Genomic DNA, 26,476 nt, shown 5'->3' on the forward strand with positions numbered 1-26,476 from the left:
TAAACAAATTTTCAATAGTCTTCCCTCTGATGAAATTTCATTCTCATAAATGGGTCATATGGACCTCTAAGGATCCTCAAGTCTGGATACACTGAATGAACGGCAACATAGAGTACAACACCGTTCTGGGGAGAACATCAGAGATCATTTGAGTGGTTGGGTTCAGGTAAAATGGGTTTGGATTTCCTTTTGTCTCCAAATGTTTTTGGAAAAAAAAACAGAAGTCTCAAACACTGAAAAATTGGGAAGGCACAATATAGCAGCTGCAGGTTTCAAGGCAAGAAGAGTAATAACAGGTCACTGCAAATTTTTTTTTTTTAAATCAAACTGGAATCTAAAATGTCTTACCCAAAGAGATGGAGACTCATGAATTCAGATTAATCTTGTTTTTCTTACTAAATATAATGCAAGTATACTTTTAAATTACTCTAAAAATTATGTGATGAAAATGAACTATGTATCTAAATAATAAAACTGACTAAAACAATCAATATATGGGTAAAAGACAATACTGTATAAGGTTATATAAACAAATATCAATAATCAAATGAAAAAGTTCTAAACATCTTTAGTCATCAAGGAAATGCAAATTAAAATTATAATGAGAACCAACAGACATCCCCTAGAATGGCTAAAATTAAAAACACCAAATGTTGGTGACACTGCAGAGCAACTAGACCTGTCACTGCTGGTGGGACTATAAAATGGTACAATCATTGTGGGAAAAGGTTTTATAATTTCTTATGAAATAAAACATGCAGCTACTGTTTCACCCAGCAATTCCACTCCTAGGTATTTATACAAGACAAATGAAAACATTTGCCCACAAAAAAGCAAGTACAAAAATGTTTATAGCAGTTTTATTCACAATAATCCAAAACTGGAAACAAATCCAATGTCCATAAAAGAGAAGAGATAATCTGTGGGACAACCATAGAATAGAATACTACATAACAATAAAACAGAATAAAAAAAGAACGGTAACATGGATGAATCTCACTAACAGTTCAGTAAAAGAAGCCAGATCAGAAAGTATCTATACTATATGATTCAATTCATATGAAGTTTTAGAACAAGCAAAACTGAGAGAAAAATCAGAGCACAGGGTGCTTTCAGGGATGGGGTGGGGAGATTAACTGGAAAGGAACATGAGGAACTTTCTGGGGCAAAGGAAATCTATATCACAGTAAAGGTGTGGTTACACAGGTATTGCCATTCGTCATATAGCTAAGATTTGTGTGCATCTTAATATATGAACATTTTACCTCAAAGAAAAAATAACCACAAAAATCTAATAATCACGTGGGGTAGGAAATGGGTACCTAAGGCATGACTTAAAAATGGGAGTGTTGGCTGGGCACGGTGGCTCATGCCTGTAATCCCAGCACTTTGGGAAGCCAAGGTGGGTGGATCACAAGGTCAGGAGTTTGACACCAGCCTGGCCAACATAGTGAAACCCTGTTTCTACTAAAAATACAAAAAGTTAGCTGGGCATGGTGGCAGGTGCCTGTAATCTCAGCTACTTGGGAGGCTGAGGCAGGAGAATCACTTGAACCTGGGAGGTGGAGGTTGCAGTGAGCTGAGATTGTGTCACTGCACTCCAGCCTGGGCGAAAGGCGAGACTCTGTCTCCAAAAAAAAAGGAAATAAATTATTACATTTTTAAGGTGATAATGGTGTGAACATTTGCTTTTAAAGTATTTTTAGAGCAAGAAAATGAAATGTTTATAGAAAAAATGATGTAAGATCTGTGATTTGCTTCAAATTAATTGTGTGGAGGGTGCAGGTGAAGAAAGCGATGTTTCCCATGGGAGGGTATAAATGAAACATGAATGGCCATGAGTGATTATTGTAGTTGGATAATAGGAGGTCATCACTTTCTATTTTGGTATGTTTGAAATTTCTAAAATAAAGATTTTAAAAAGAAATGAAGTAGGCCAGGCATGGTGGCTCACGCCTGTAATCCCAGCACTTTGGGAGGCCAAGGAGAAAGGGTTGCCTGAGTCCAGGAGTTGGAGACCAGCCCGAGCAATACAGTGAGAACTCGTCTCTACAAAAAATTTTTAAATAATATAAAAAATAAAATAATAAAATTCAAAAAATAAATTAAGTATATATTCAAACGTGGGATGATATCTAAGGCAGTATTCTGAAGGAAATTTATAGCCTTGGTTACAGTAAAGATGAAAGGCAGGAAGGAATAAAACTAATGAGTTGTATATCCAGCTTAAGCAGCTATAAAAATAGCAGAATAAACCCAAAGAAAGCAAAAATTAGCAAAAGAGGAAATAAACATACTAGAGAGGATCAGCATAACCAAAAGTGTCCTCTGGGACAGATATAAACAACATTAGGCCATCAAATTTTAAAATGTACATGATACTGAAATCTATCAATTACACAATACTTATTGTGCAGTTTATTGCATGTGAATTATACTCCATTAAAGCTGTTTTAAAAAGCAGGCATTTAGCACAGTGCCAGAAACAGGGTAAGGATTCAATATATGGCAGAGACTGATATTCTTCACACAGTATGCGTGATCAAGCATTGGTTTTTGCAAGGTTGGTAGAATAACTAAATGTCTGGTTGCGCTGAAAGTTTCAGCTGTGACCCCTTCACTGTTTTCCTCAAATTAAATAAGTATAACCCCTCAAAATCTATATGACATTGACAAATTATTGGGAAAAAAAATGTAACTTACCAAAAACAGAGTTAACAAATGAAAAGCCGACTGAATCAACAGTTAAAACCTTTCACTAAGAACACCCCAGGTCCTGATGGTTTTAGCACAGAGTTGTAGCAAACACTCAGGAAATAAATAATCTTAGTCTTACACTAACTAATTAACACAACAGAAAAAGAAGGAACACTTTCCAATTCATTTGATAAGGCTAATATAACTGTAATACTAAAACCTAACAATATCGCAGGTCGATTTCACTTATAAAATAAATGCAAAAGGTTAGGTGTGGTGGCTCATGCCTGTAATCTTAGCACTTTGGGAGGCCAACATAGGAGGATCCCTTGAGCTCAGAAGTTCCAGACTAGCCTGGCAATATAGTGAGACCTTGCCTCTACAAAAAATGAACAAAATTACCCAGGCATGGTGGTGTGTGACTGTAGTCCCAGTTACTATTGAGGCTGAGGCAGGAGGATTGCTTGAGCCTGGGAGATTGAGGCTGCAGTGAGCTGAGATCCTACCACTGCACTCCAACCTGGGCGACAGAGTGAGATCTTGTCTCAAAATAATAATAATAAATAAAAAGTAAATTAACTAAATAAATGCAAAAATCCTAAAGGGAATATTAGCAAACTGAAAGTTAAGTTTGGTTTTATGGCCGGGCGCGGTGGCTCAAGCCTGTAATCCCAGCACTTTGGGAGGCCGAGACGGGCGGATCACGAGGTCAGGAGTTCGAGACCATCCTGGCTTACACGGTGAAACCCCGTCTCTACTAAAAAATATAAAAAACTAGCCGGGCGAGGTGGTGGGCGCCTGTAGTCCCAGCTACTCGGGAGGCTGAGGCAGGAGAATGGCGTAAAAACCCGGGAGGCGGAGCTTGCAGTGAGCTGAGATCCGGCCACTGCACTCCAGCCTGGGCGACACAGCGAGACTTCGTCTCAAAAAAAAAAAAAAAAAAAAGTTTGGTTTTATATCTAAAAGTATCAGTTGGAGGTGGCGCTAGGTGCAGTGGTGTGCACCTGTATCCCAGTGAGTTGGGAGGCTGAAGTGGGAGGATTACTTGAGCCCAGGAGTTTGGGGCTGCAGTGCACTATGACCATACATGTGAATAGCTGCTACATTCCAGCCTGGGTAACACAGCAAGATCTCATCTCTATTAAAAATAAATAAATAAAAATCAATTCAAAAAATCAATTGATTTGTATACTATATTAATATTAAAGAAGAAAAACTATATTATTATCTCCAGGGGTAGAGGAAAAAACATTGCTAAAATTCAACATGATAAAAACTCAAACTAGATATTTATGGAAACTTCTCTAACCTAATAAAAAATATCTATGAAAAACCTAATGTAAAATCATACTTAGTGAAACAAAGTATTCTCTCTAAGACAAAGAACAAGATACAAAACTGGTTGTTGAGTCCTAGCCAATGAAGAAAAGGATTTTTTAAGAGACAAAAGGGCTAAGAAGAAACAAATTCATTATACACAGACAACTGTGTTGTTGAAAATCTAAATTTATGTTCAGAAAAACATGAAGATTAAGAGCTATCTAGATTGCTATGTATGTACATATAAAAAACAACAAAAACCACACCAGCAATAACAAAACAAAAAATTTTATGGAATACCACATATAATCGTTTCAAAAAATATAAACTACTTAGGAATAATACTAACACAAAGTATGTAAGATCTTTATGGAGAAAACAAAAAAATTTTAATGAAAGACAGCACAAAATATGTTGAAATTATACCCGATTAGTGGATAAGAAAACTCAATATAGCAAAAGTGCTGATTCTCACCAAACTGTCTATATAGAAGCAATGAATTCCCAATAAAAAGACCAACAGAGTTTTTGTGAAACTTGATAAGCAAATCCTAAAATGCATATGGGAGTGGAAAAGTTCAAGAATAGCCAAAACATTTCTGATGAAAGCACACCAGCTGGAAGAAGCTACCCTATCAGTTATCAAGACACTTAAAACTACATTAATTAAAACAGGGTGGCACTGGCACAAGGATACACAAATAAACCAATAAAACAGAATTAAGTGGCCAGAAACATACTAATGAATACGTGATATATAAGACAGGTGGTATTGCAAATTGGTAGGGACAAGAGACTCAGTCCAATAAATGATGCTAGAATAGCTGATTTCCCTATGGCAAAAAAAAAAAAAAAAAAAAAAAGATGGAATTGAATGCCTATCGCACACTATAGAAGACAATACAGAAAAATATCTTTATGATCTCAATGTAAGGAAAGATTTTCCAAGACACAAAAAACACAAGCCACAAGCATCTACATTAAGAACTTCTGCTCATTGAGATACCACAGAGAGGGGAGGGGAAAAACCAAGGTAAAACTGGAGGAGGAAAAGAATTTAGAATTTAGAATATATCAAGAATGTCCATGCATCAAGAAGGAAAAAGACAAATAATCTAACAGAAAAAAATTGATTAAAAAATATTTGAGTAGACACTTCCAGAAAATGAAACTTGAATAGTCAAGTATCTGAAAAGATCTTCAACCACACTAGTAATGAAGGAAATAAAGAATATCAACAACAAATCTGATCAGCAAAAAGTAAAAGTTAAATCGAAAATAAAAAACGTTGGTGAGAATGTGGAGCAAAAGAAGTTCTTAAGCACAGCTGGTTAGAGTATAAATTGGCACCACCTCCGGAGAAAGCCACTTTGACATTACTAGTGTAGCTGAACATTGTTAAACCCTACAGCTCAGCAATCCCATTTCCACACATTTCTAGGCATCTCAGGACATTGGTTCTCAACTGGGATGATTCTGCCCTGCAAGGAACATTTGGCAATTTATGGAGACATTGTTGGTTGTCACAATTGGGGTTGCTACCACCATCTAATGGGTTAAGAGGCCAGAGATGCTGCTAAACATCCTACAAAGAACAGGAGGGCTCCCCACACTATTGAATTAATTTGGCCCAAAATGCCAAGTCTCAAAGTTGAGAGGTCCTACCCAAGAGAAACAATTTTTATAACTCCTGTGTATTACAACCAGTTCTAATTCATTTCCCTGACAACGAGGTTCCCTTTAGGTCCATTCTTTATAATTATATGCAAGTTGTTTTCTTTAAAAGTACAAAAATAAGCCATGTCAACTCTTGACTTAAAGATCTCTACTAGCATCACACTGGCTGTGGCAGTCACTTTCAATTTTTATTGGCTAAGAACCACCTACAGAACAACAACAACAAAATCAGATGCCCTGGCTCCAGCCCCAGAAAATACGATTCAGGAATCCTGGGAAGGCACTCAATAATTCATTTTTAAATTAACAACACACAAGTGATTCTAAAGCCAGTTGTTCAGGGATCAATCTTCAACAATGATCTACAAGAGTAATGGGTTTAATCGCATAAACAGTATGACACAAGGGCCTTCACAAACAGGTCCCAACTTTGTTTGCTAGCTACATTTTCATCAACCTGCAACTCACACTCAGTGTTTCCAACTTTCTTACATTTTCTACTCTACCAGCCCCTTAAAGAGTCTGTTCTCTCTGCATGGAATGCTGTCTCTAACTTCTTTTTTTACCTGGCAAACTCCTCTTCATTCTTTAAGGCCCAGCTAAAAATACAGACCCTCTGTGAATCCTTTCTGAATACCTTAGGCAATTAGTTGCTTCCTCCTTCATACTTCCACAACACTCTGACCATACTTCAATTGCTACATTTACTAGACCACATGTAAATTATCTGTTTACATGTCTAGCTCACCCACTGGACACTTCCATATACTTGCACCTAGTAGGTTCTTTGTATAATTAATTGAAAGATAGCTGAGAATAAATTTCGGAATGTGTGAACATATTAATCAACTGCTACTGCATGATCCTATTTTGACAACCCAAAACCTCTTCCTCTATACAAGTTTTTGTCTTGAAAATACAAGAAAGATTTTATTCACTAACAGCCAAGACAATGAAAGAAGCTGTAACATCTAAGAACATGACAAACTCCCATCAATAATCAACTCTATAAAGAATCCCTGGCTGGGTGTGGTAGCTCACGCCTGTAATCTCAGCACTTTGGGAGGCCAAGGTGGGCAGATTGCTTGAGGTCCAGAGTTCAAGACCAGCCTGGTCAACATGATGAAACCCCATCTCTACCAAAAAATACAAAAATTAGCCAAGGGTGGTGGTGCACACCTATAGTCCCAGCTACTTGGGAGGCTGAGGTGGGAAAATCGCTCGAACTCAGGAGGTGGAGGTTGCAGTGAGCTAAGACTGTGCCAGGGTACTCTAGCCTGGGTGACAATAAGACCCTGTCTCAAGTTTAAGCAAAAAAAAAGGCCAGGCACAGTGGCTCACGCCTACAATCCCAGCACTTCGGGAGGCCGAGGCAGGCGGATCACAAGATCAGGAGACCAAGAGCATCCTGGCTAACACAGTGAAGCCCCGTCTCTACTAAAAATACAAGGAAAAATTAGCCAGATGTGGTGGCGGGCACCTGTAGTCCCAGCTACTCAGAAGGCTGAGGCAGGAGAATGGTGTGAACCCGGGAGCTGGAGCTTGCAGTGAGCCAAGATCCGGCCACTGTACTCCAGCCTGGGCAACACAGTGAGACTGTCTCAAAAAAAAAAAAAAAAAAATCCCTACGGCCAGGCCATGGTAGCTCATGCCCATAATCCCAATGCTGTGGAGGCCAAAGCAGGAGGATCATTTGAGCTCAAGACCAGCCAGAGCACACAGTGAGACACTGTCTCTATTAAAAATAATTTTTAAAACTCAGCTGGGCACAGTGGTATGCACCTATAGTTCCAGCTACTCGGGAGGCTGAGGCAGGAGGATCACTTGAGCCTGGGAGGTCAAGAGTACCGCAAGCTGTGATAGCACCACGGCACTTAAGGATGGGCGATAGAGCAAGACCGTCTCAAAATAACAAAAGAATCCCTGCAAGAACCTACTATCAAGTTTCTTGCCTTTTTTCTTTTTTTATCTTTGGAGACAGGGTCTCATTCTGTTGCCCAGGCTGGAGTGTTGTGGTGCAATCTCAGCTCACTGCAACCTCGACCTCCTGGGCTCAAGCAATTCTCCCGTCTCAGCCTCCCAAGTAGCTGAGACTATAGGCATGTGCCACTGTGCCTGGTTAATTTTTGCATTAACCAGGACAGGGTTTTGCTATGTTGTTCTGGCTGGTATCTAATTCCTGGGTGCGAGTGATCTGCCCGCCTCGGCGTTCCAAAGTGCTGGGATTACAGGCTTGAGCCACCATGCCCAGCCTATTGCTATTTTATTTATTTATTTATTTTTTTTGAGACGGAGTCTTGCTCCGTGGCCGACGCTGGAGTGCAGTGGTACGATCTGGGCTCACTGCAAGCTCCGCCTCCTGGGTTCAAGCCATTCTCCTGCCTCAGCCTCCTGAGTAGCTGGGATTACAGGCGCCCGCCACCACGCTCGGCTAATTTTTTGTATTTTTAGTAGAGATGGGGTTTCGCTGTGTTAGCCAGGATGGTCTCGATCTCCTGACCTCGTGATCCACCCGCCTCGGCCTCCCAAAGTGCTGGGATTGCAGGCGTGAGCCACCATGTCTGGCCTATTGATATTTTAAAACACTTAGTAGGTACCTGAATTAGCCGCATTTACAGTGTTAATCTCATTTCACAGGAAAGAAGGTGTACTTGTAGAGGTAATCTCACAGGGAATTAAACAATTGATAACAAGAATTCTAAGCTCTTGCTTCACTACCAGGTCAATGCCTTCAACTCTTCAACCTGGATCAAAGTTCAGTCTCTCAGTTTTATTTGTGGAGGATGTAGGGGGAAAAACACACAAAAAACACAACCCAGAAAATACGTGAAGTACAGTCTCCTGTCATTTTTACAATCCTAGTAACAAAAAGATATCAACTGGGATAGTGCCTGATCCAAAGTGACATGCTTTCTTTCAGATTTCAAAATTTTTTTTTAATCTTAAAATGTCTTAGGGAATCAAATATGAAATACTTTGTTAGATGCTGAGTGGGTAAAGTTGCCTTCCAGACAACATTAAGTCCCTGCTACAACTGTCTATTGACTAATAGTAGTCAATGATGTCCCCCTTGTTTACACCACACATTTGCGGAGAGTCTGCCCTTACAGCAGTGGAAACAGATCCCATAACAGTGAATGAGAAACACCATTGGATCATATGATGACACATTCAATTTGGTTAAAAGAAACAGAGGACTGATTAACTACCGTGGGTTTGGCTCCCAAAAGAATTTTCTTCAGTGGTTTTGATGGTGGTTATACTGGGGTTCACAGAACTGACACTTGATGTCTGAGAACTCTGAAAGACAGGTGTCTTGCCTTTTTCCTTTTTGATTTCCACCCTCCCGGTAGGCTCCTTCTGTGAACTATTAAGAAAATCAAACAGCAGCTCATCATCAGGTTCTGACTTTTTTCTTCGCACAAATTGGGATGAAGGCCTAGGAACAGATGAATTTTCAACAGGATGAGAGGCCTCTACTGGTGTCCGAGATCCTACTTTCACATTTGCAGTGCCAGCTAAGATGGTGGCTTTTTGATTTCGAATGTTATCAGCTGCTGATGAAATATACGTAGCTTTAGGTCCAGTCTGATATGTCAAATCTGTATTTTGCTGGTGAAACTCAGTATAGTCAGTATTTTTGCTATATATGTTGCTGGTATTGTCTTTCCTACTGAGAGCTGTTGCAGCCCCTTGATCAACTCGGTTTAAAAGATCTTCTGCCTTTCCAGCAAGATCAACAAACCAAGACATGATGGCAGCAGGATAATCCTATTGGCAAACCTGTAAAAAGGACATAAAATGATCATTGTGGCATAATGGCAGAGTATGAAAAATGGTTAACACCAGACGCTGGAGTCAGGTAGTCCTGGGTTGAAATCCTAACCCTACCTTTTACTAGCTAGGTAACCTTGAGCAAACTACTTAAATGAGGCTGAGAAATCTTATGTAGAAAACGGGGGGAAAAGTGTACTTACCTTATAGGATGGTGTTATGATGAAATAATATATAAAAGACACTTTGCAAAATGCTTGGCACATAATAAGCACTCATTTTAGTGGCTGCTATTATCCTTATTACAACTACCACTACTGTGTTTATTATTACTATTTCAATGAAGGGCAAATCTTAATGTAGCAAAAGCATCTCTTATGGGCTGAACTGCATCCCTCCAAATTCCTTTATTTGAGTCCTAACCCCCAGACCTCAGAATGTGACTGTTTTTGGAGATAGGGTCTCTAAAGGGATAATTAAAATGAGTCATTAGGGTGGGCCCTAATCAAATATAACTGGCATGTCCTTCTAAGTGGAGGAAATTTCAACACAGCAGACATACAGAAAGGACACAGGGAGAAGGCAGACATCTGCAAGCAAAAGAAGTAGGCCTCAGAAGAAACCCAACTCTGTCAATACCTTCATTTTGGACTTCAAGCCTTCAGAACCGAGAGAAAATAAATTTCTGTTGCCCCAGCCAATCAGTCTGTGGTACTTTGCTACAGCAGCAAATTAGCAAATAACCACTATGGCAAAATTCCAGTACAACCAAATAAAAATAAAATTCACTGAAGTTTGTTTTAAAGTGCTAAAACTTGAAAAAACTTTTTCATTAAATACAAAAGCCATCTTAATGTTAAACTGCGGCACTATTACATATAATTTAGGTGTGCATATAATTTGTCTAAAGTACATGCTCAATAATTCAAATACTCAATACCTACCACGTGCACATTAAGTTCAGAATAAAAACCAAAACTGCATAACCACTCATTCCATACATATATTTGAATACTTACTGTGTGTCACAACACATCAAAGTAATGATGAATATACAGATATAGAAGGGCTCTATAATAAAGTCCACAACCATTTCTAGAATGTGCACGTTGTTCCTTTTGCCAAGAACTCTTTCATGGTTAACTTTCTTGTTCTTGGTGTTTACTCAAATGTCATCTGCTTCAGAGTTCTCCTTTCCATCTAAGTTAGCTCAATCATTATCTGTACATATCCTATTCTTTTGCCTCATAGCCCTTCATGTGTTATAATTACGTTTTTTTTTTTTTTTTTTAAACACGTCTCTTGTTCTTGGGGAAAGGGGGGCAGTGGTTGGATACAGATTATGTCTGTTTTGCTCACCAATGAATTCTCAGAGTCTAGCACACAGTAGGCACTCATAAATACTGCTGAGTGGAATTTTTATATGACAGATGCTGTACACAGGTACACATGTATCTTTCATCATATGTAACTTTCACAGTCACATTATGAGGTAAACAGCAATATCCTTTTTTAAAAGCAAATGTGGAAAGGGTTGAGAAAGATCCCAGAGTTTAGATAGCAGCTCAGATACTCAAGTCTAAGTCACCCTAGTGCCAAACCCACCTTTTAATCTTTGCCTCCCTATACCATATAGCTCAAAACCTAAAAAACCTCCAGAAGAAACTCATCCTTTAAACCTGTTCTTTACACATGTGACTATTACATGCCTATGTCTTTCGGAGTTTATAAAAAAACCAAATGAAAATGGAGACGAAATGCTCTGTAACATACAGAACACCATACAGGCCAGGCACTGTGGCTCACCCTGTAATCCCAACACATTGGGACGCCAAGCGGGGAGGACCACTTGAGGCCAAGAGTTTGAGACCAGCCTGGGCAACGTGGCAAGACCCTGTCTCTACAAAAAAAGTAATAAAAAAATCAAAACACACTCAATTCTTTCTATCTTGCCTCTCATTTTAAAATTAATTGGGCTTTAAAACATACCATTAAATTGCTACTAATGTTGCAATTAATGTTGATTACCCAATTAAATACTTAGATGGGCCCTGGGCACTTGCTCCATTGACAAACATCTCAAAGACACAAAGGACTTCAGAGGCACCCGTCAATTCCCCAGGCTACTGCCCAAGGGCAGAGAGAGTGCGTGGGATGGGGATGGATCCGCAGAGGGCGGTGGCAGGGCCTGCTTCGAAGGACAGGCGTCAGCACAGAGGGAGGGAGGCTGCAGGTCAGTCGTGTAGGCCCAGTCGGTAGTGCCCTGGGGTCTTCAGTCTGTGGATCTCAGGTAAGCGAGCAGAGACCCCCCACTCCGCTCCCCACCCATCTCGTTCCGTGCGGGAAGAACTGCCAGGTCAGACAGGAGTCAGGAAGAAAGAATACAGAGGGCAGTAAACAACGTCGGCTGAAGCCCATGGGGTCTCTCCAGCTACCCTCCTCTGCCCCTAACACAGGGAAGACGAGCGCCACCCGAAAGAAGACGGAGAGACCAGGGTCTCCGCTGAAAGGACTGCGCCCCCGCTCCTAGGACCGTTAACACTCCCGTCTCGTCCAGTGGGCCCTCGCCTCCGCCTCACCTGAGGACTCCGGAGAGGTTGCACCACGGCCTAGTCGCCGTCCTGGGCCGCGCCCCCTCGGCAGCTGGCCCGGAGGGTGCCCGAGCAGACTAAACCTTCTCCCGGACCTGCCGGGGCCGTGCTACCGCTTCCGGGAGACGTGGAAGGGGCGCGAGGACCCCAAAACAGAGTGGCTTTCGAGATGCCTGCACGGCAGGGAGCCGAGAACAGCCACCTGCAGGCGATTCAGGCGGTGGCGCCGGTGGCTACGGGGTCCTTACGCATGGCCATGCCCCTTTCCGCCCGTGGCGAGACGAGGCGCGGCGCAGGGCCTGCGTGCGTGTGACGTAGCTGTCCTCCCGCGGTGGACGGCCCGCACGGGGCCGGCGCAACGTGAAAGGCCACACCCACAAAGGGCTAGGTCTCGTTGCGGGTCACGTGAGTTCTCCCTTTACTCACCATCTCCCGGAAGTTTTACAGAAGAGAAATGCGAGAGGCCCACGGCAGAAGGTGGAAATAAGAAACCATGATCCGGATTGCATGGCGCTTACTTTCTAGTGGCAGAGACAGATACTACATGACAGTGAATGGACAAGACAATTTCAGGGCGTTACCAGAGCTGTAACGACAAGAAAACGGGGAAAAGTGACTGGAAGCACGGGAGGTACTTTAAATCAGGTGGTCAGGGAAGGTCTCTCTGAGGAGATGATATTTGAGCTGAGACCCAAAGGATAGAAAAGGTAGTACTGTGGTTATGTTATGCATGCAGTTCATTGACTATCTGAAATAAGTCTAAAATCCACATTCAATAGTTCAAAGACTCAGCACCCACTATGTGTACAGGATTGGGCTAATTTGGCCCTAATGACAAGCCTACAATACAGTTCCAAGTCTCACATCTTTGAGTTGAGGAAAGTAAGGCTCAAACAGTTTAAGTAATTTGTCTAAGATCATCTGTCCTAATAAGGAGTCCACATTACTCCAAAGCCTGTGCCCCGTAGACTCAAAGTTTTATTGTCTCCAAATTAAATATTGGAAGTAATTACAGCTGCTGCTTTTCTTCCTCTCAGGTGAGGTTTAGCCCAGTACAGTGAAGAGAAAATTTTTCAGCACCAGGAGGTAATAATCATAATAATGGCATCTAACATTTATCAAACTTTATTAAGCGTAGAATACTGTGTTAAGCATTGCATGTGCCTCACCTCATTTTAATCTCACATTCATAAGGAAGGTACTATTATTCTCTGGTAGGTGGTATTGTTGTTCCTAACTATTAAGTTGCTTTTCCAGTTAAGGATTATACATCATCGCCTGTTGCCATGTAACTGCAGCGCGTCCTGTAGAAGGAGCATTCTTTCCATCCTCACTGATGTCAGGCTTGATCGTATGATCTTCTTTTGGCCAGTGAAATAGGAGCAGGAGGTCTTTCTGAGCAGAAGCATTAAGAGTTATTACGTATTTCAACCAGAGAAATGTTTCCTTTCATGAGAATAGTCTGTGTCAGAAGGGCTGCTCTTTCAGCCTTGGTCCTAGAAGAAGGGGATGTGAAGCACCTCACATCTGAGATTTCACATGAGTGAAATACCAACTTTTGCTGTTATAAGCCACTGAGATTTAGGATTGTTTCTTACACAGGCCTACCTAATAAAATCAGACTACTATTAATATATTATCCTATTTTACAGATGAAGACACTGAGATTCAATGAGATTTAGTTACTTGCCCATGGTCACATAGAAGCAAAGGTAGAACAACTGGGATTCAAACTTGGGTCAGTGTGACTCTAGAAACAATGTTTTAATTGTCAAAGGGATGAGAATGAAAGAAGTTGAGGAAGAACCAATCTTCCACTGTATTGGACTAAACCTGACCTGAGAGGAAGAAAAGCAGGAGCTGTAATTACTCCCAATATTTAATTTGGAGACAAAACTTTGAGTCCAAGAGCACAGGCTTTGGAATAATGTGGACTCCTTATTAGGACTGATAATCTTAGACAAATTACTTAACCCGTTTTTTGGGGGGATTTTTTTGTTTGTTTGGTTGGTTTTTTGAAATGGAGCCTTGCTCTGTCGCCCATCCTGGAGTGCAGTGGCGCGATCTCGGCTCACTGCAACCTCCACCTTCCGGGTTCAAGTGTTTCTCCTGCCTCAGCCCCTTGAGTAGCTGGGACTAGAGGCGTGTGCCACCATGTCCGGCTAATTTTTTGTATTTTTAGTAGAGACAGGGTTTCACCATGTTGGCCAGGCTAGTCTCAAACTCCTGACCTCAAGTAATCTGCCTGATCAGCCACTCAAAGTGCTGAGATTACAGGCATGAGCCACTGTGCTCAGCCCTTAACCTGTTTGAGCCTTACTTTCCTCAAGTTGAAGACTAGGGACTATGTTGTAGGCTTGTCATTAGGGCCAAATTAGCCTGATCCTGTGCACATAGTGGGTCCTGAGTATTTGAATTATTGAATGCGGATTTTAGACTTAATTCAGATATTCCAAAAAATGGCAACGGGCAGGCCCCAAAAAAGAGTGTTTCAAGAATTCCCACATATACCCCCTAAGAGGTCAGCATATAGATGCCTGCCATGCATACATTGTTGGGGCCGGGGTGGATTAGCCAGAGAAACAGCACAACAGAGAGAGGCTACAACCTTGCCCAATGGGTCAGAAAATTTGCCCTTTTCTTCCCGCCTCCTCACTACCCTAATGCCACCAGCAGAACTAACGCCTAGAAAAGAAAGGGGAAGAAGGAAGCCTCTAGTGCTGTAGTGCAACCAGGCTAGTCTGCTCCAGAGATCAGGGAGAGGAACTTTGAGTAGAGCTTAAGGATGAAGTTTTAAACAAATGGGGCTTTATTGTGACTTCTAGAATGGCAGAGTAAGGAATTCAGCAAATTATCTTCCCCAAAAACGATGAAATTGGACACAATTGTGAAAAACAACCATTTCAAATTCCTGGAAATCCACCACTGGCATAACATAAATTAAAGAGCATTTATTCAAGAAAAAACTATTAAACCTTGGGTAACAACAGTGAGTCTGTGACACGTTACCATGGGGAAATTCCCAATCCCTCTCCTCCAGTTCCATGGGAATAGTTCTATCAGGGCTGAGTAGATGTGAAAACCAGCAGCTTTGCTACCAGAGGGGGCTGACTTGGAGTGGTGCCAGAAAAACCCCATGGCCAAGGAGAAAGGTTGATTGGGAATGCCAACATCACAATTACCTGGGCTGCAAGACTGGTTGAGCAAACAACTGATTAGAAAGCCTGCTGGAAGTTCAGCAGTGAGAGCCAGGGAATCAGATAGGCATGGTGGGCTTTGGCAATGCGCTTATGGTCTGGAAGGCTGTGTCAGTTCAGGAGAGTCTGGCAAAAGCCCCAGTCATCTACTCGACCCTGGCGGAACATGAAGCCTTGCACAGTGGCAGAGGAGACACAGGAAAACAAAAGCCAGGGAAGCCTTGCAGAGGATGCAGAGGAGACACAAGAAAACTCAGCAAAACAAAAGCCAGAGCAGTCTTGTAAATTGCCTGAGTTTTGAATGTTCTTCAACCTATTTAGATGACACAGCTCCATCAAGAAAGGGTAGAAGTCTCACTGGTTTGAGGTGTCTAATTACCACATCTGATCAATCATTGACTAAATTCTAAGCCATCTTGACTTTGGCGAAAACCTTAGAAAACGAGCCTTAGAAATAAACATAAAAGAGGAAAAAAAAAAAAACCAAAAAACTGAGGAGAAACATCACTGTCAACACACTATGGAAGATAAACTCTGCAGAATTAGTCCAGGCAAGTCACAAAACAAACGTATAAGAAAAACACAAAAAACACCCTCTGAGGGGCACATCAAAACACGAGAGTTGCTATATTATCTAAATTGTCCAGTTTTCAATTAAAAAAAAGCAGACATGCAAATGAACAGAAAAATGTGACCATACACAGAGGTGAAAATCAAGATAAATGTTGTGAGATGTTGGATTTAGCATATAAGGACTTCAAGGAAGTTTCTCAAATATGAAATCAAGTCTCACACAGCGCATCTACTCTATTTAAAAAAAAAAAGAGAGAAAAAAAATATGTTCACAAAACTAAGTGAAAATATGACAGCCAGCTGTGGCAGCTCACACCTGTAATCCCAGCACTTTGGGAGGCCAAGGCAGGAGGATTGCTTAGACTCAGGAGTTTGAGACCAGCCTAGAGAACATAGTGAGACCCAGGCTCAAACAAACCAAAAACAAAAACAAAAAAATTACAACAATACTTCATAAAATAGGGAATATCAGTAAAGAGATAGGGATTATTTTTTTAAAATCAATGGAATTCTAGAATTGAAAAGTACAATAAGTAAAAAAAAAAAAAAAAAAAAAAATTTCACTGGAGGAGCTCAATGCAAATTTGAGTGGGCTGAAGAGAGAATTAGAAAACTTGAAGATAGATCAATAGAATTTGTCCAATCAATATAAAGAAAAAAGAATAAAAAATGAGGTGATTCTCAGAGATCTGTGTGACATCATCAAATATACCAATATGTATGCAATGGGAATTTCAGGAGAGAAGGATTGGGAGGAGGGGGGATATTTGAGGAAGAAATGGCCAAAAACTTTCCAAGTTTGATGAAAACATTAATCTGTACATCTAGGAAGCTCAATGATCTTCAAATAGGACAAACACAAAGACATTCAACCTGACATGTAACAGTCAAGCTGTTGAAAGAAAGAAAATCTTAGAAACTGTAGGAGGAAAATGACTCATCAAAGATAGAGGAACAAGAGTAACAGCTGACTTCATATCAAAAACAATGAAGGAGGAAGGCAGTAGGATAACATATGTAAAATCCTAAAGGGGGAAAAAAACTGTCAACCAAGGATTCTATTTCCGGCAAAACTATTCTTCAAAAATGAGGGCTGGATAGAGACATTCCCAGATAAACAGAGACTGAGAGAAGTTGTGGCTAGTCCTATAAGACTTGCCGTATATGAAATAATAAGAAAATCATTCAACCTGAAAGGAAATGACACCAGGTGGTAATTCAAATCTGCATAAAGAAATTAAACAGAGCAGAGTGTTAAATACTGAAACGAGTCTGTTCTAAATACTAAAAGGGGCTGAAAATTATGGAAGCAAGCAAGCTATCATCAAGGAAACTATGGCTCAGAGGAAAAAATGGGAATTGATATAAATATCTTTGAGAATTATTGGAAGAAATTAAACCATTTCCTGTCAGTGCCCCCAGTGAGTTGAGGCTACCTAATAAACAATTAAACTAATATCTCAGAGTGTTTCCCTCCTCCAGCAGTGGAAACATAAGCTTCTTTTTGGGAGTGACTCCCCTTCTGAGTCTCCCACTTAACTGGCATCACAACTGATATACTCTTTCTTCTACCCTATACTTCTTCATAACATTTACACAATTGTAATTATATGAGGGAGGGCAGGGACGGTGTCTGTCTTGTCTATGACTGTTTCAACAGAACCCAGCAAAGGACATGGCACAAGAAGATACTCCTACATATTGAATAATGAATGAATAATAATGTTCAGTAAATTGAGATAGCATGGAAAAGAGGCAGAAATCAGATCAACTGGTTTTGATTTGACTGTTAATTACCCTCAAGTAACTTAATCTTTCTGGCCCTCTATTTTATTATCAGGAAAAAAGACTGTACTCAACTGGAATATATCTAGTCTAGAAAGTAGGAAAACCTTGGTTCTAATTGTGATTCTCTAGTTTCTAGCTATAGGAACTTGAGCAAACCGCTTCTCTTCCCAGGCATCATTTATTAAATGGAGATACTGAACTAGAATTAGAGATTACAAGTCTGCAGCCTCAATTAATTGCTTTCATTTTGTTTGTTTTGTTTTGGTCACAGCACAGTGTTTAATTTCACTCTGTTGCTCAGGCTGGAGTGCAGTGGTGCAACCTTGGCTCACTGCAGCCTCAACCTCCTGGGCTCAAGTGACCCTCCCACCTCAGCCTCCCAAGTAGCTAGGACGACAGGCACATGCTACCTTGCCTGGCTAATTTTAATATTTTTTTTTCAGAGACAGGGTTTCACCATATTAACCAGGCTTGTCTTGAACTACTGAGCTCAAGCAATCCACCCACTTTGGCCTCCCAAAATGCTGGGACTATAGTTGTGTGCCACAGTGTCTGGCCAAAATTAAGAATTTCTGTTCATAAAAATTAAAAGAATGAAAGGAAAGCCACAGGTTGGGAGAAGGCATTTACAACACATACATTTGACAAAGGACTTATATCTGGAATATAATGCGCTCTTACAAATCAAAATTTAAAAAAAAAATCCACCTAATAAGAATGAGCTAATAAACACTTCGCAAGAGAAAATATCCAAAAGCACATGAAAAGGTGTTCAACATTATTAGTCATCAGAGAAATGTGAATTAAAATGATAATGAAATACATTTGCATACCCACCAGAATGGCTAAAATGTAAAAAGATGGAAAATTCCAGGTACTGATGAGGACATAGGGCCACCGGAACAGGCATACATTTCTGAGAGGAGTGTAAGTGATAGGAACACTTTGGAAAACATTAGCTATATCTACTAAAATTAAACAGAGGCCTACTGTATGACCTAGCATAGATTTACCCCATGAGTCAGTAATTCTGCTCAGGAGAGAGGAATGCAGGTATCCACCCAAAGACATTTATTTACAAGGATGTTCAAAGCAGCTTTATTCATAATAATGCAAACTGGAAACAGCCCAAATGCTAATAAACTGGTGAATGGATTACAAAATTGTAGTATAGCTGTACAACACGGTACTTCATACCAATGAAAAACAAGAAACCACAACACCATAGATGGAACTCACAGGCATAATTTTGACTTAAAAGAAGCCAGTCCAAAAAGACTATAATTCTATTTATCTGCAAGTCAAGAACAGGCAAAGTGAATTAGTGGTTACAGAAGTCATAATAAGGCCAGGCATGGTGGCTGATGCCTGTAATCCCAACACTTTGGGAGGCTGAGGCTGTAGGATCACTTGAGCCTGAGAGTTCGAGAACAGCCTGAGCAACATAGGAAGACCCCATCTCTACAAAAAAAAAAAAAAAAAAAAAAAATTAACCAGGCATGGTGATGTGTGCTGCCTGTACAGCTACTCAGGAGGTTGAGGGAGGAGGATTGCTTGAGCCCAGGAGTTTGAGGTTGCAGTGAGCCATGATTGCGACACTGCACTCCAGGCTGGGTAATGAAGTGAGACCCTCTGTCAAAAAAATAAAATTTAAAAAAAGAGAAGAATAAGTTATAGTATCAGTTATCTTTTGGGAGGGCAGATATTGACTGGGAGTGGTCAAGATGGAGGTGCTCATAGTATTCTACATCTTAACATTGGTATTGATTATATGTAAAAATCCATCCAACACTGTACTTGACAGTTCTTTACATATATCATGTTATACTTAAAACAATTTTCAAAAAATACATACCTTTAAGAAGGTAGTTCCACTTTTAGGAAATTACCCTACAGATATACTCACACTTATGCAAAATGACATATATGAAGTTATTAATTACAGTGTTGCCTATAATAGCAAATAACAAGTTAAATGTTCATTGATTTAAAACTCTTGGTACATTCATCCAGTGGAATATTATATGGCTGTTTTTAAAAAGAAACAGGATCTCTTATGCAAGGATATGAAAAAACTCTAAGATCTTAAGAATATATGTTAAATTAGAGAAAAACACAAAAGGAAAATAATGGTATATATAGTGTGATTTTGTAATTGCCTGATGGGTTCTTCCTGCCCACTGCACAGATTTACTGAGACAGCAGTATTGCAGTAGAGAAAGAGTTTAATTAACACAAGGCTAGCCAAGTGGAAGATGGGAGCTTATTACTTGAAATCAGTCTCCCTGAAAATTTGGAGGTGAGGGTTTCTTAAGGATAGCCTGGTGGCCTGGGGTCTAGGGAATGAAGGATGTTAACTGGTTGGGTTGGGGATGAAATAATAGAGGGTCAAAACTATCTTCTTGTGCTGAGTCATTACCTGGGTGGATCACAAGACCAGTTGAGCCAGTTTCTTGGTATGGGTTACAGGTCCAGGTGGCACTGAGAGGAGTTAGCCAGCTTGCCTTAGGTAGATAGCAAGGGAAGGGTCCCCAGAGAGCCCCCAACCCACAGGTTAGTGCCTCATCCCCACATAACAGAAAAAGCAGCCTGGGAAAAAAATCAAGCTGCAAGAAACAATAAGGGAACTAGCACAGGGAGTTGTGCCTGGAGACACGCCTAAGGCTGCACAGTTAGAAGAACCTCCAGCCCATTCAGATAAAAACTTGCACAAACCTCCAGTTCACTCAGATAAGGGGACAAGGCCTGACATAGAAATGCCTTTGTCCTTTTTGTAATCAGTGGGCTCCTGGGAAAAAGTTTGTTCTCCTTTTTTGGGCATGAACACAGTGGGCTCCAGTGGGTTCTGGTGGGCACTTTCCTTTCCTTTTCAGACTGTGAGACTGGCCTCTGTGAATCATCACTTCAGCCCCTGATTGGTCCCAGGCCAAGGTCCTCGGGCCAAGCTGAATCACTTTCTCCAAGACAGCCCACAGACTAAGCACATTCCTTCCCCTTTCCAGTTTATAAAAACCCTGGACCCCAGCCTCATAGTGGGCAACCCATTCAGGCCTCCCTCTCTGGGGGCGGACAGCTTTCGTCTTTCGCTTATTAAACTTTCGTTCCCACCTCACCCTTGTGTCTGCGCTTCTTAATCATCTTGGACGTGAGGTAAAGAACTCCAGGTGATACCTCACAAGAGAGATTGCCACACTGTGGTGCGTTGGTGAGACTACACCACCACCAGCTGGTCCATCAGAATTCAGGGTCTGAAAAATGCCATCAACATTTCAGATTTTAACAATAGTGGTGTTGTCTACAGGAGCAAATGAGGAGGTTACTAATCTTGTGACCTCCAGAACAATGGCTATAGTTTAACTACACTTATATCTTAGCAGATGTAGGCCCCTCCCATAATACTAATCTTGTGGCCTTTCATTAGGTTTTTTTTTTTTTTTGCTTTTTTTTCAATTGTTGTTGTTTTGTTTTGCTTTCTTGAGAAAAGGTCTCGCTCTGTTGCTCAAGTGAATGCAGGGGTGCAGTCTCGGCTCACTGCAACCCCTGCCTCCTGGGTTCAAACAATTCTCCTGCATCAACCTCCTGAGTACCTGGGACTACAGGCGCCCACTGCCACACCTGACTAAATTTAGTGGAGGTGGGTTTTCGCCAGGTTGCCCAGGCTAGTCTCCAACTCTGGCCTCAAGTGATACGCCCGCTTCGGCCTCCCAGAGTGCTGGGATTACAGGTGTTAGCCACTGCGCCTGGCCAGCCTTTCATTAGTTTTTAAAAGGTAGTTTTAGTGTCCAGAAAAGGAGGGGGTAGTTTGCGGAAGGGATACTATCATCCTTGCTTTAAGGTTAAATTATAAACTAAATTACTCCGAGAGCCAGCTTGGCCTATGCTCAAGAATAAACAAGGATAGCTTGGAAGTTAGAAGCAAGATGGAATCATCTATGTCAGATGTTTCTTACTGTCATAATTTTGCAAATGTGGTTTCACTATCGTTTGTGTAAAAATACTTTTTATAGGTAGAGTCTATGTCTTGAAGGACACCTTGTTTGCATCCAGAGAGGAGGACTTGGCTAGGTAACAGGAGTGAGAGGAAGGTTTATTTATTTATTTATTTTTGAGAGGGCATTTCACTCTGTCGCCCAGGATGGAGTGCAGTGGTATGATCTCAGCTCACTGCAACCTCCACCTTCTGGGTTCAAGTGATTCTCCTGCCTCAGCCTCCCAAATAGCTGGAACAATAGGAGTGAGCCATCATGACTGGCTAATTTTTGTATTTTTAGTAGAGATGAGGTTTCGCTATATTGGCCAGGCTGGTCTTGAACTCCTGACCTCAGATGATCCACCTGCCTTGGCCTCCCAAAGTTCTGGGATTACAGGCGTGAGCCACCACGCCCGGCCCGTTTATTTTTTAATGTATCCTTTTTTGTATGTACCCTTTGAACTTTGTACCATAAGAATCTTATTTTTGGGCCGGGTGCGGCGGCTCAAGCCTGTAATCCCAGCACTTTGGGAGGCCGAGACGGGCAGATCACGAGGTCAGGAGATCAAGACCAGCCTGGCTAACACGGTGAAACCCCGTCTCTACCAAAAAAGACAAAAAACTAGCCGGGCGAGGTGGCGGGCGCCTGTAGTCCCAGCTACCCGGGAGGCTGAGGCAGGAGAATGGCGGGAACCCGGGAGGCGGAGCTTGCAGTGAGCTGAGATCCGGCCACTGCACTCCAGCCTTGGCGACAGAACGAGACTCCGTCTCAAAAAAAAAAAAAAAAAAAAAAAAGGAATCTTATTTTTGAAAGTAAATAACATTAAAAAATTATTTTAAACTTTGAATATCCCAGGAGATAGAACGTACTCTCTATGTCTTCACAGCCCTGCCTCTGTGAATCCTTACACCCCACATTTAAAGTATCTGTCTAGACCCTGCAAGCTTCCCCTAGGGACTTTGTGACCCACACTAGAAGATTCCTGTGTCTTTCAGCTCCTTGGTGCTGTGATTCTACTTTGCACAGATCTGGAGAATGAAATTGTGAGCCTTTTTGTGCATTTTTATCTTCCAGCAGCAGAGGGCACTTAGCACTTAAAAATATGTACCTTATGTTTGTATGTATGTTGTATAATATCTAGGTTGATAAGCAACATGAGTATTGATGTATCCTTTCTTTTATAGAGCACAGAGTGTAGTATTTTTATGAAGTGACCTTGGATGACTCAAGGGGATTTCATATTCCCACACCTTTTTGGAAGTTCCCCAGATGTGACAGGGCAGTTCTGGTGTTTTCCATGTTATCTGGGCTGCTAAACTGCTCCTAGGGATGAATCCCTTCACCCCTGAGCCCCTGGTGAACCTCTTAGATCCCCCTCTCTCCCTATCCTCAGCTGTCATGCCTTTGAAGAGCCCTCCAACCTCCATATGTCCCCATGTTGGTAGTGGGGCTAAGCGGAGAAAGTGCTTTATGTTGTCCTGGAAATAGCACAAGCGTGGGAGTAAACAAACTATGTTGTGCCTTGCTATGGTGTCATGGACAACTCTCTCATGGCCTCAGTTAGTGGCTTATAAGGTATATGTGGGTGATTGTTTCTTATGCCATAAAATTCTTTCTTTCTTTCTGTCTTTTTTTTTTTTTTTGAGACGGAGTCTAGCTCTGTCGCCCAGGCTGGAGTACAGTGGTGGGATCTTGGTTCACTGCAACCTCTGCCTCCCGGGTTTAAGCGATTCTCCTGCCTCAGCCTCCTGAGTAGCTAGGATTACAGGCTCCTGCCACCATGCCCAGCTAATTTTTGTATTTTTAGTAGAGATGGGGTTTCACCGTATTGGCCAGGCTGGTCTCGAACTCCTGACCTTGTGATCCGCCCGCCTTGGCCTCCCAAAGTGCTGGGATTACAGGTGTGAGCTAGTGCACCCAGTCAAAATTATTTCTTTAAAGGGCTACATTGAACTAAATTTGGCCTGAGGACGCCTCTATACTTGAGTTCTTACGTAAGGAACTGCAACCTAACTTGGCACATAAACTAACTGAAAGCCTAACTTAGGAATATACTTTTATAACAGAAGTCTCAGCCAATCACAGCAGCAGAGCTTCAGTCAGTTATAGATGGGCAACAGATCAGACCATGTCCAAATAAGGCCTCTCTCTCCAGCTCCATCTTAAACTGCTCTCCTCTTTACCCACATGCTCCAGCCATCTGGCCCTCAGGAACATTGGCCTTGCTATTCTCACTGCCTGGAAATTTACTCTCTGCACCCCTTATCTCCTACAGGGAGCAATCCAAGGGACCAGTGAGGAAACCGCAATGTCTTTTATAATTCAGCCTTGGAAGTCAGAAACCAATGTTTCTACCATATTGTACTAGTTTCATAGACTATCCCCAATTCACTGTGGGAGTACAATACAGGAGGGCATGTGTACCAGGAGGTGAGGATCTGTAGAGGCCGTCTTGGGGCCAACAATTACAGATAAGAAACAAGTAATGTCTGCGATTTGCTAGAAGATTATCTGAACTGGGGGAACTTGGCGAGGGTACAAATCAGACAAGACTGCTCATCATTGTTCAACACTGAGTTTGGCTGATCATTACATATGGTCCTTTACACTGTGCTGCCTATGCTACTACATATTTGAGGTTTTTTGTAATAAAAAGTTAAAATCAAAAAACACAATGTATATAGTGTGGGAGTTCACCTGCTCAGCCAGAGTGGAGCAACTGCTATTCCCAAACCCAAGTTCACATTTTCACCAGGACTTATAGAGTATCTGATACACACTTGCCTAGTTGGTCAGAATTAGCTAGAAGTGAACATAATTATTAAGAAAACAAGTTGCAGAAATACATGTATGATATAATAACATTTATTTAAAACTTTCAAACCTATAAAATAATACTATATAATTTGTATAGATATTGAAATGCATGTTAAGGGTATAAAAATTTACAGGAATAATAAACATTAATTTATTATAGTAGTTACTTCTGGATGGAGAAAGCAGGGACAGATGCCTTTAGAAATACGTTTATAATTTTTTAAGGGTAAGAAACAAATATGGCATAATGTCATCACTTGATAAAGTTGGTGCTAGGTAAATGGGTGCTAGATATTCTATAGCTTTGTCTTTTTTTTTTTTTAGAGGGAGTCTCACTCTGTCTCCCAGGCTGGAGTGCAGTGGCATGATCTCTGCTCACTGCAACCTTGCCTCCCAGGTTCAAGCGATTCTCATGCCTCAGCCTCCTGAGTAGCTGGGACTACAGGTGCACACCACCACACCTGGCTAATTTTTTGTATTTTTAGTGGAGACAGGCTTTTGCCACATTTCGCCACGTTGGCCAGGCTGGTCTCGAACTCCTGACCTCAGGTGATCTGCCGACCTCAGTCTCCCAAAGCCCTGGGATTCCAGGCATGAGCCACCATGCCTGGCCTATCTTTCTATTACTGATGGAGATTTGGGTTGTTTCCAGGTTTGGAGTAATACTGATGGGAATATCATTATTCATGTATCCTGAGGCACATATGCATGAGTTTTCTTGGGTAAATGCCTGGGAGTACAATTTCTGCATCTCAAGAAGGGTGCATTTTCAACTTCTCTTTGTAACGCAAAACCAGTTTCCAAATGGGTTGTCCCACTTGACGTCCCCACCAACATGTCTGCAAGTTCCCTTGCTCCGTAACCTCACCAACATCTGCTATTATCAGACTTTTACTTTTTGCCAATCTGGTAGGTTTATAATAAGCATCTTGTTTGGGGTCTTTAATCCACCTGAAATGGATTTTTTTTGTATATTGAATGAGGTATTTCTTCCCTTCATTCGGTCTCTGCTCAAATGTCATTTTCTCAGAGAGACTTCCCTGAATATTCTATATAATAAATTCCCCAGGGCTCCCGTCTCTCATTCTCTATTCCCTTACCTGGTTTTATTTTCCATTAACTTCTGACATCGTATTCTACATTTATTTCTCTTATGTCATGATATTTATGTGGTTGGGTTATTTTTATTTTCTTAACAGATAGCAGCTGTGGTCTAAAGGCTTTGTGCATATTCATTCTTTCAACTCACATTACAACCTTGTGAGGAGCAGTCCTATGTGGTGAGTCCTATTATTAGCTTGATATTATAGATGAAGAAACCAAAGCCGGAGAGATTAACGTGCTCAAAGTCACACAGCTGATAAGTGGCAGAGCCAGGCAATGGCACAGGGACTGCTACTTATTTATTGCCTTGTTCTCCATTAGAATATGAGCTCCAGAAGGATGAAAGCTTTGTCTGTTTTGCTTATCTTGGTGCCCAGAACAGTGCCTGGCACACAGGAGGTCTTCAGTACATACTTGTTGAATAACCTAGGCAGGCCCCAGTCTTAGTTATCTCTTAGAGCTGAATGCCATATCTGACACTGATCTGCAGAGATGTAACAGGAGATTATTAAACCTAGCTGTTTATCCTTCACTTGCAACTCATATTACCTTAGGGTGCTTCCTCAATGAAGGCTATGTCTGGGTCACCCAACCTCAGCATGATTCACATTTTAGGCTGCATAATTCTTGGCTGTGGGACACTGTCCTGTTTGTGCATTGGAGGATGTTTAGCAGCATCCATAACCACTACCCACCAGATATCAGTAACAACCCCCCTTTGCCCAGTTGTGACACTTAAAAATGTCTCCAGACATTGCCAGGTGACCCCTGGGGGACAAAATTATCCCCAGTTGAGAACCACTGAGCTAAACTTTGAAGTTTGTCTTTGGATGTGGAGCATGAGTGGGGGGAGTATCAAAACGCCACAGCAAGGCCGGGTGTGGTGGCTCACACCTATAATCCTAGCACTTTGGGAGGCCGAGGCGGGCAGATCACCTGAGGTCAGGAGTCCAAGCCCAGCCTGGCC

General features: G+C 41.5%; 1 protein-coding gene and 1 long non-coding RNA gene across 4 annotated transcripts in view; one reads left to right on the forward strand and one right to left on the reverse strand.

Annotated features, from left to right (window-relative positions):
- Window positions 1-12,274, reverse strand: part of GOLGA5 (golgin A5) — a 47,359-nt gene extending 35,085 nt beyond the window's left edge. For 2 of the 3 annotated variants that reach the window (XR_004184799.1, XM_031667889.1), the window contains exons 1-2: window positions 12,048-12,274; window positions 8,904-9,477 (exon numbers count right to left, since the gene is read on the reverse strand). Coding sequence is in view for 2 of the 3 variants with exons in the window: in XM_031667889.1 (XP_031523749.1) it covers window positions 8,904-9,447 (544 nt within the window). In the remaining variant the exon portion in view is untranslated. The remainder of the gene's footprint in view (window positions 1-8,903; window positions 9,478-12,047) is intronic. The other variant, XM_031667890.1, reaches the window with a different exon arrangement.
- An 11-nt stretch (window positions 12,275-12,285) lies between these two features.
- LOC108586965 lies at window positions 12,286-26,465 on the forward strand. The gene is made up of 3 exons (XR_004184800.1): window positions 12,286-12,690; window positions 13,097-13,145; window positions 25,605-26,465. It is a non-coding gene; the product is annotated as an uncharacterized LOC108586965 (long non-coding RNA).
- Window positions 26,466-26,476: the final 11 nt, after the last annotated feature.

Source organism: Papio anubis, chromosome 7, assembly GCF_008728515.1.
Source record: "Papio anubis isolate 15944 chromosome 7, Panubis1.0, whole genome shotgun sequence".
Lineage (NCBI taxonomy): Eukaryota > Metazoa > Chordata > Mammalia > Primates > Cercopithecidae > Papio > Papio anubis.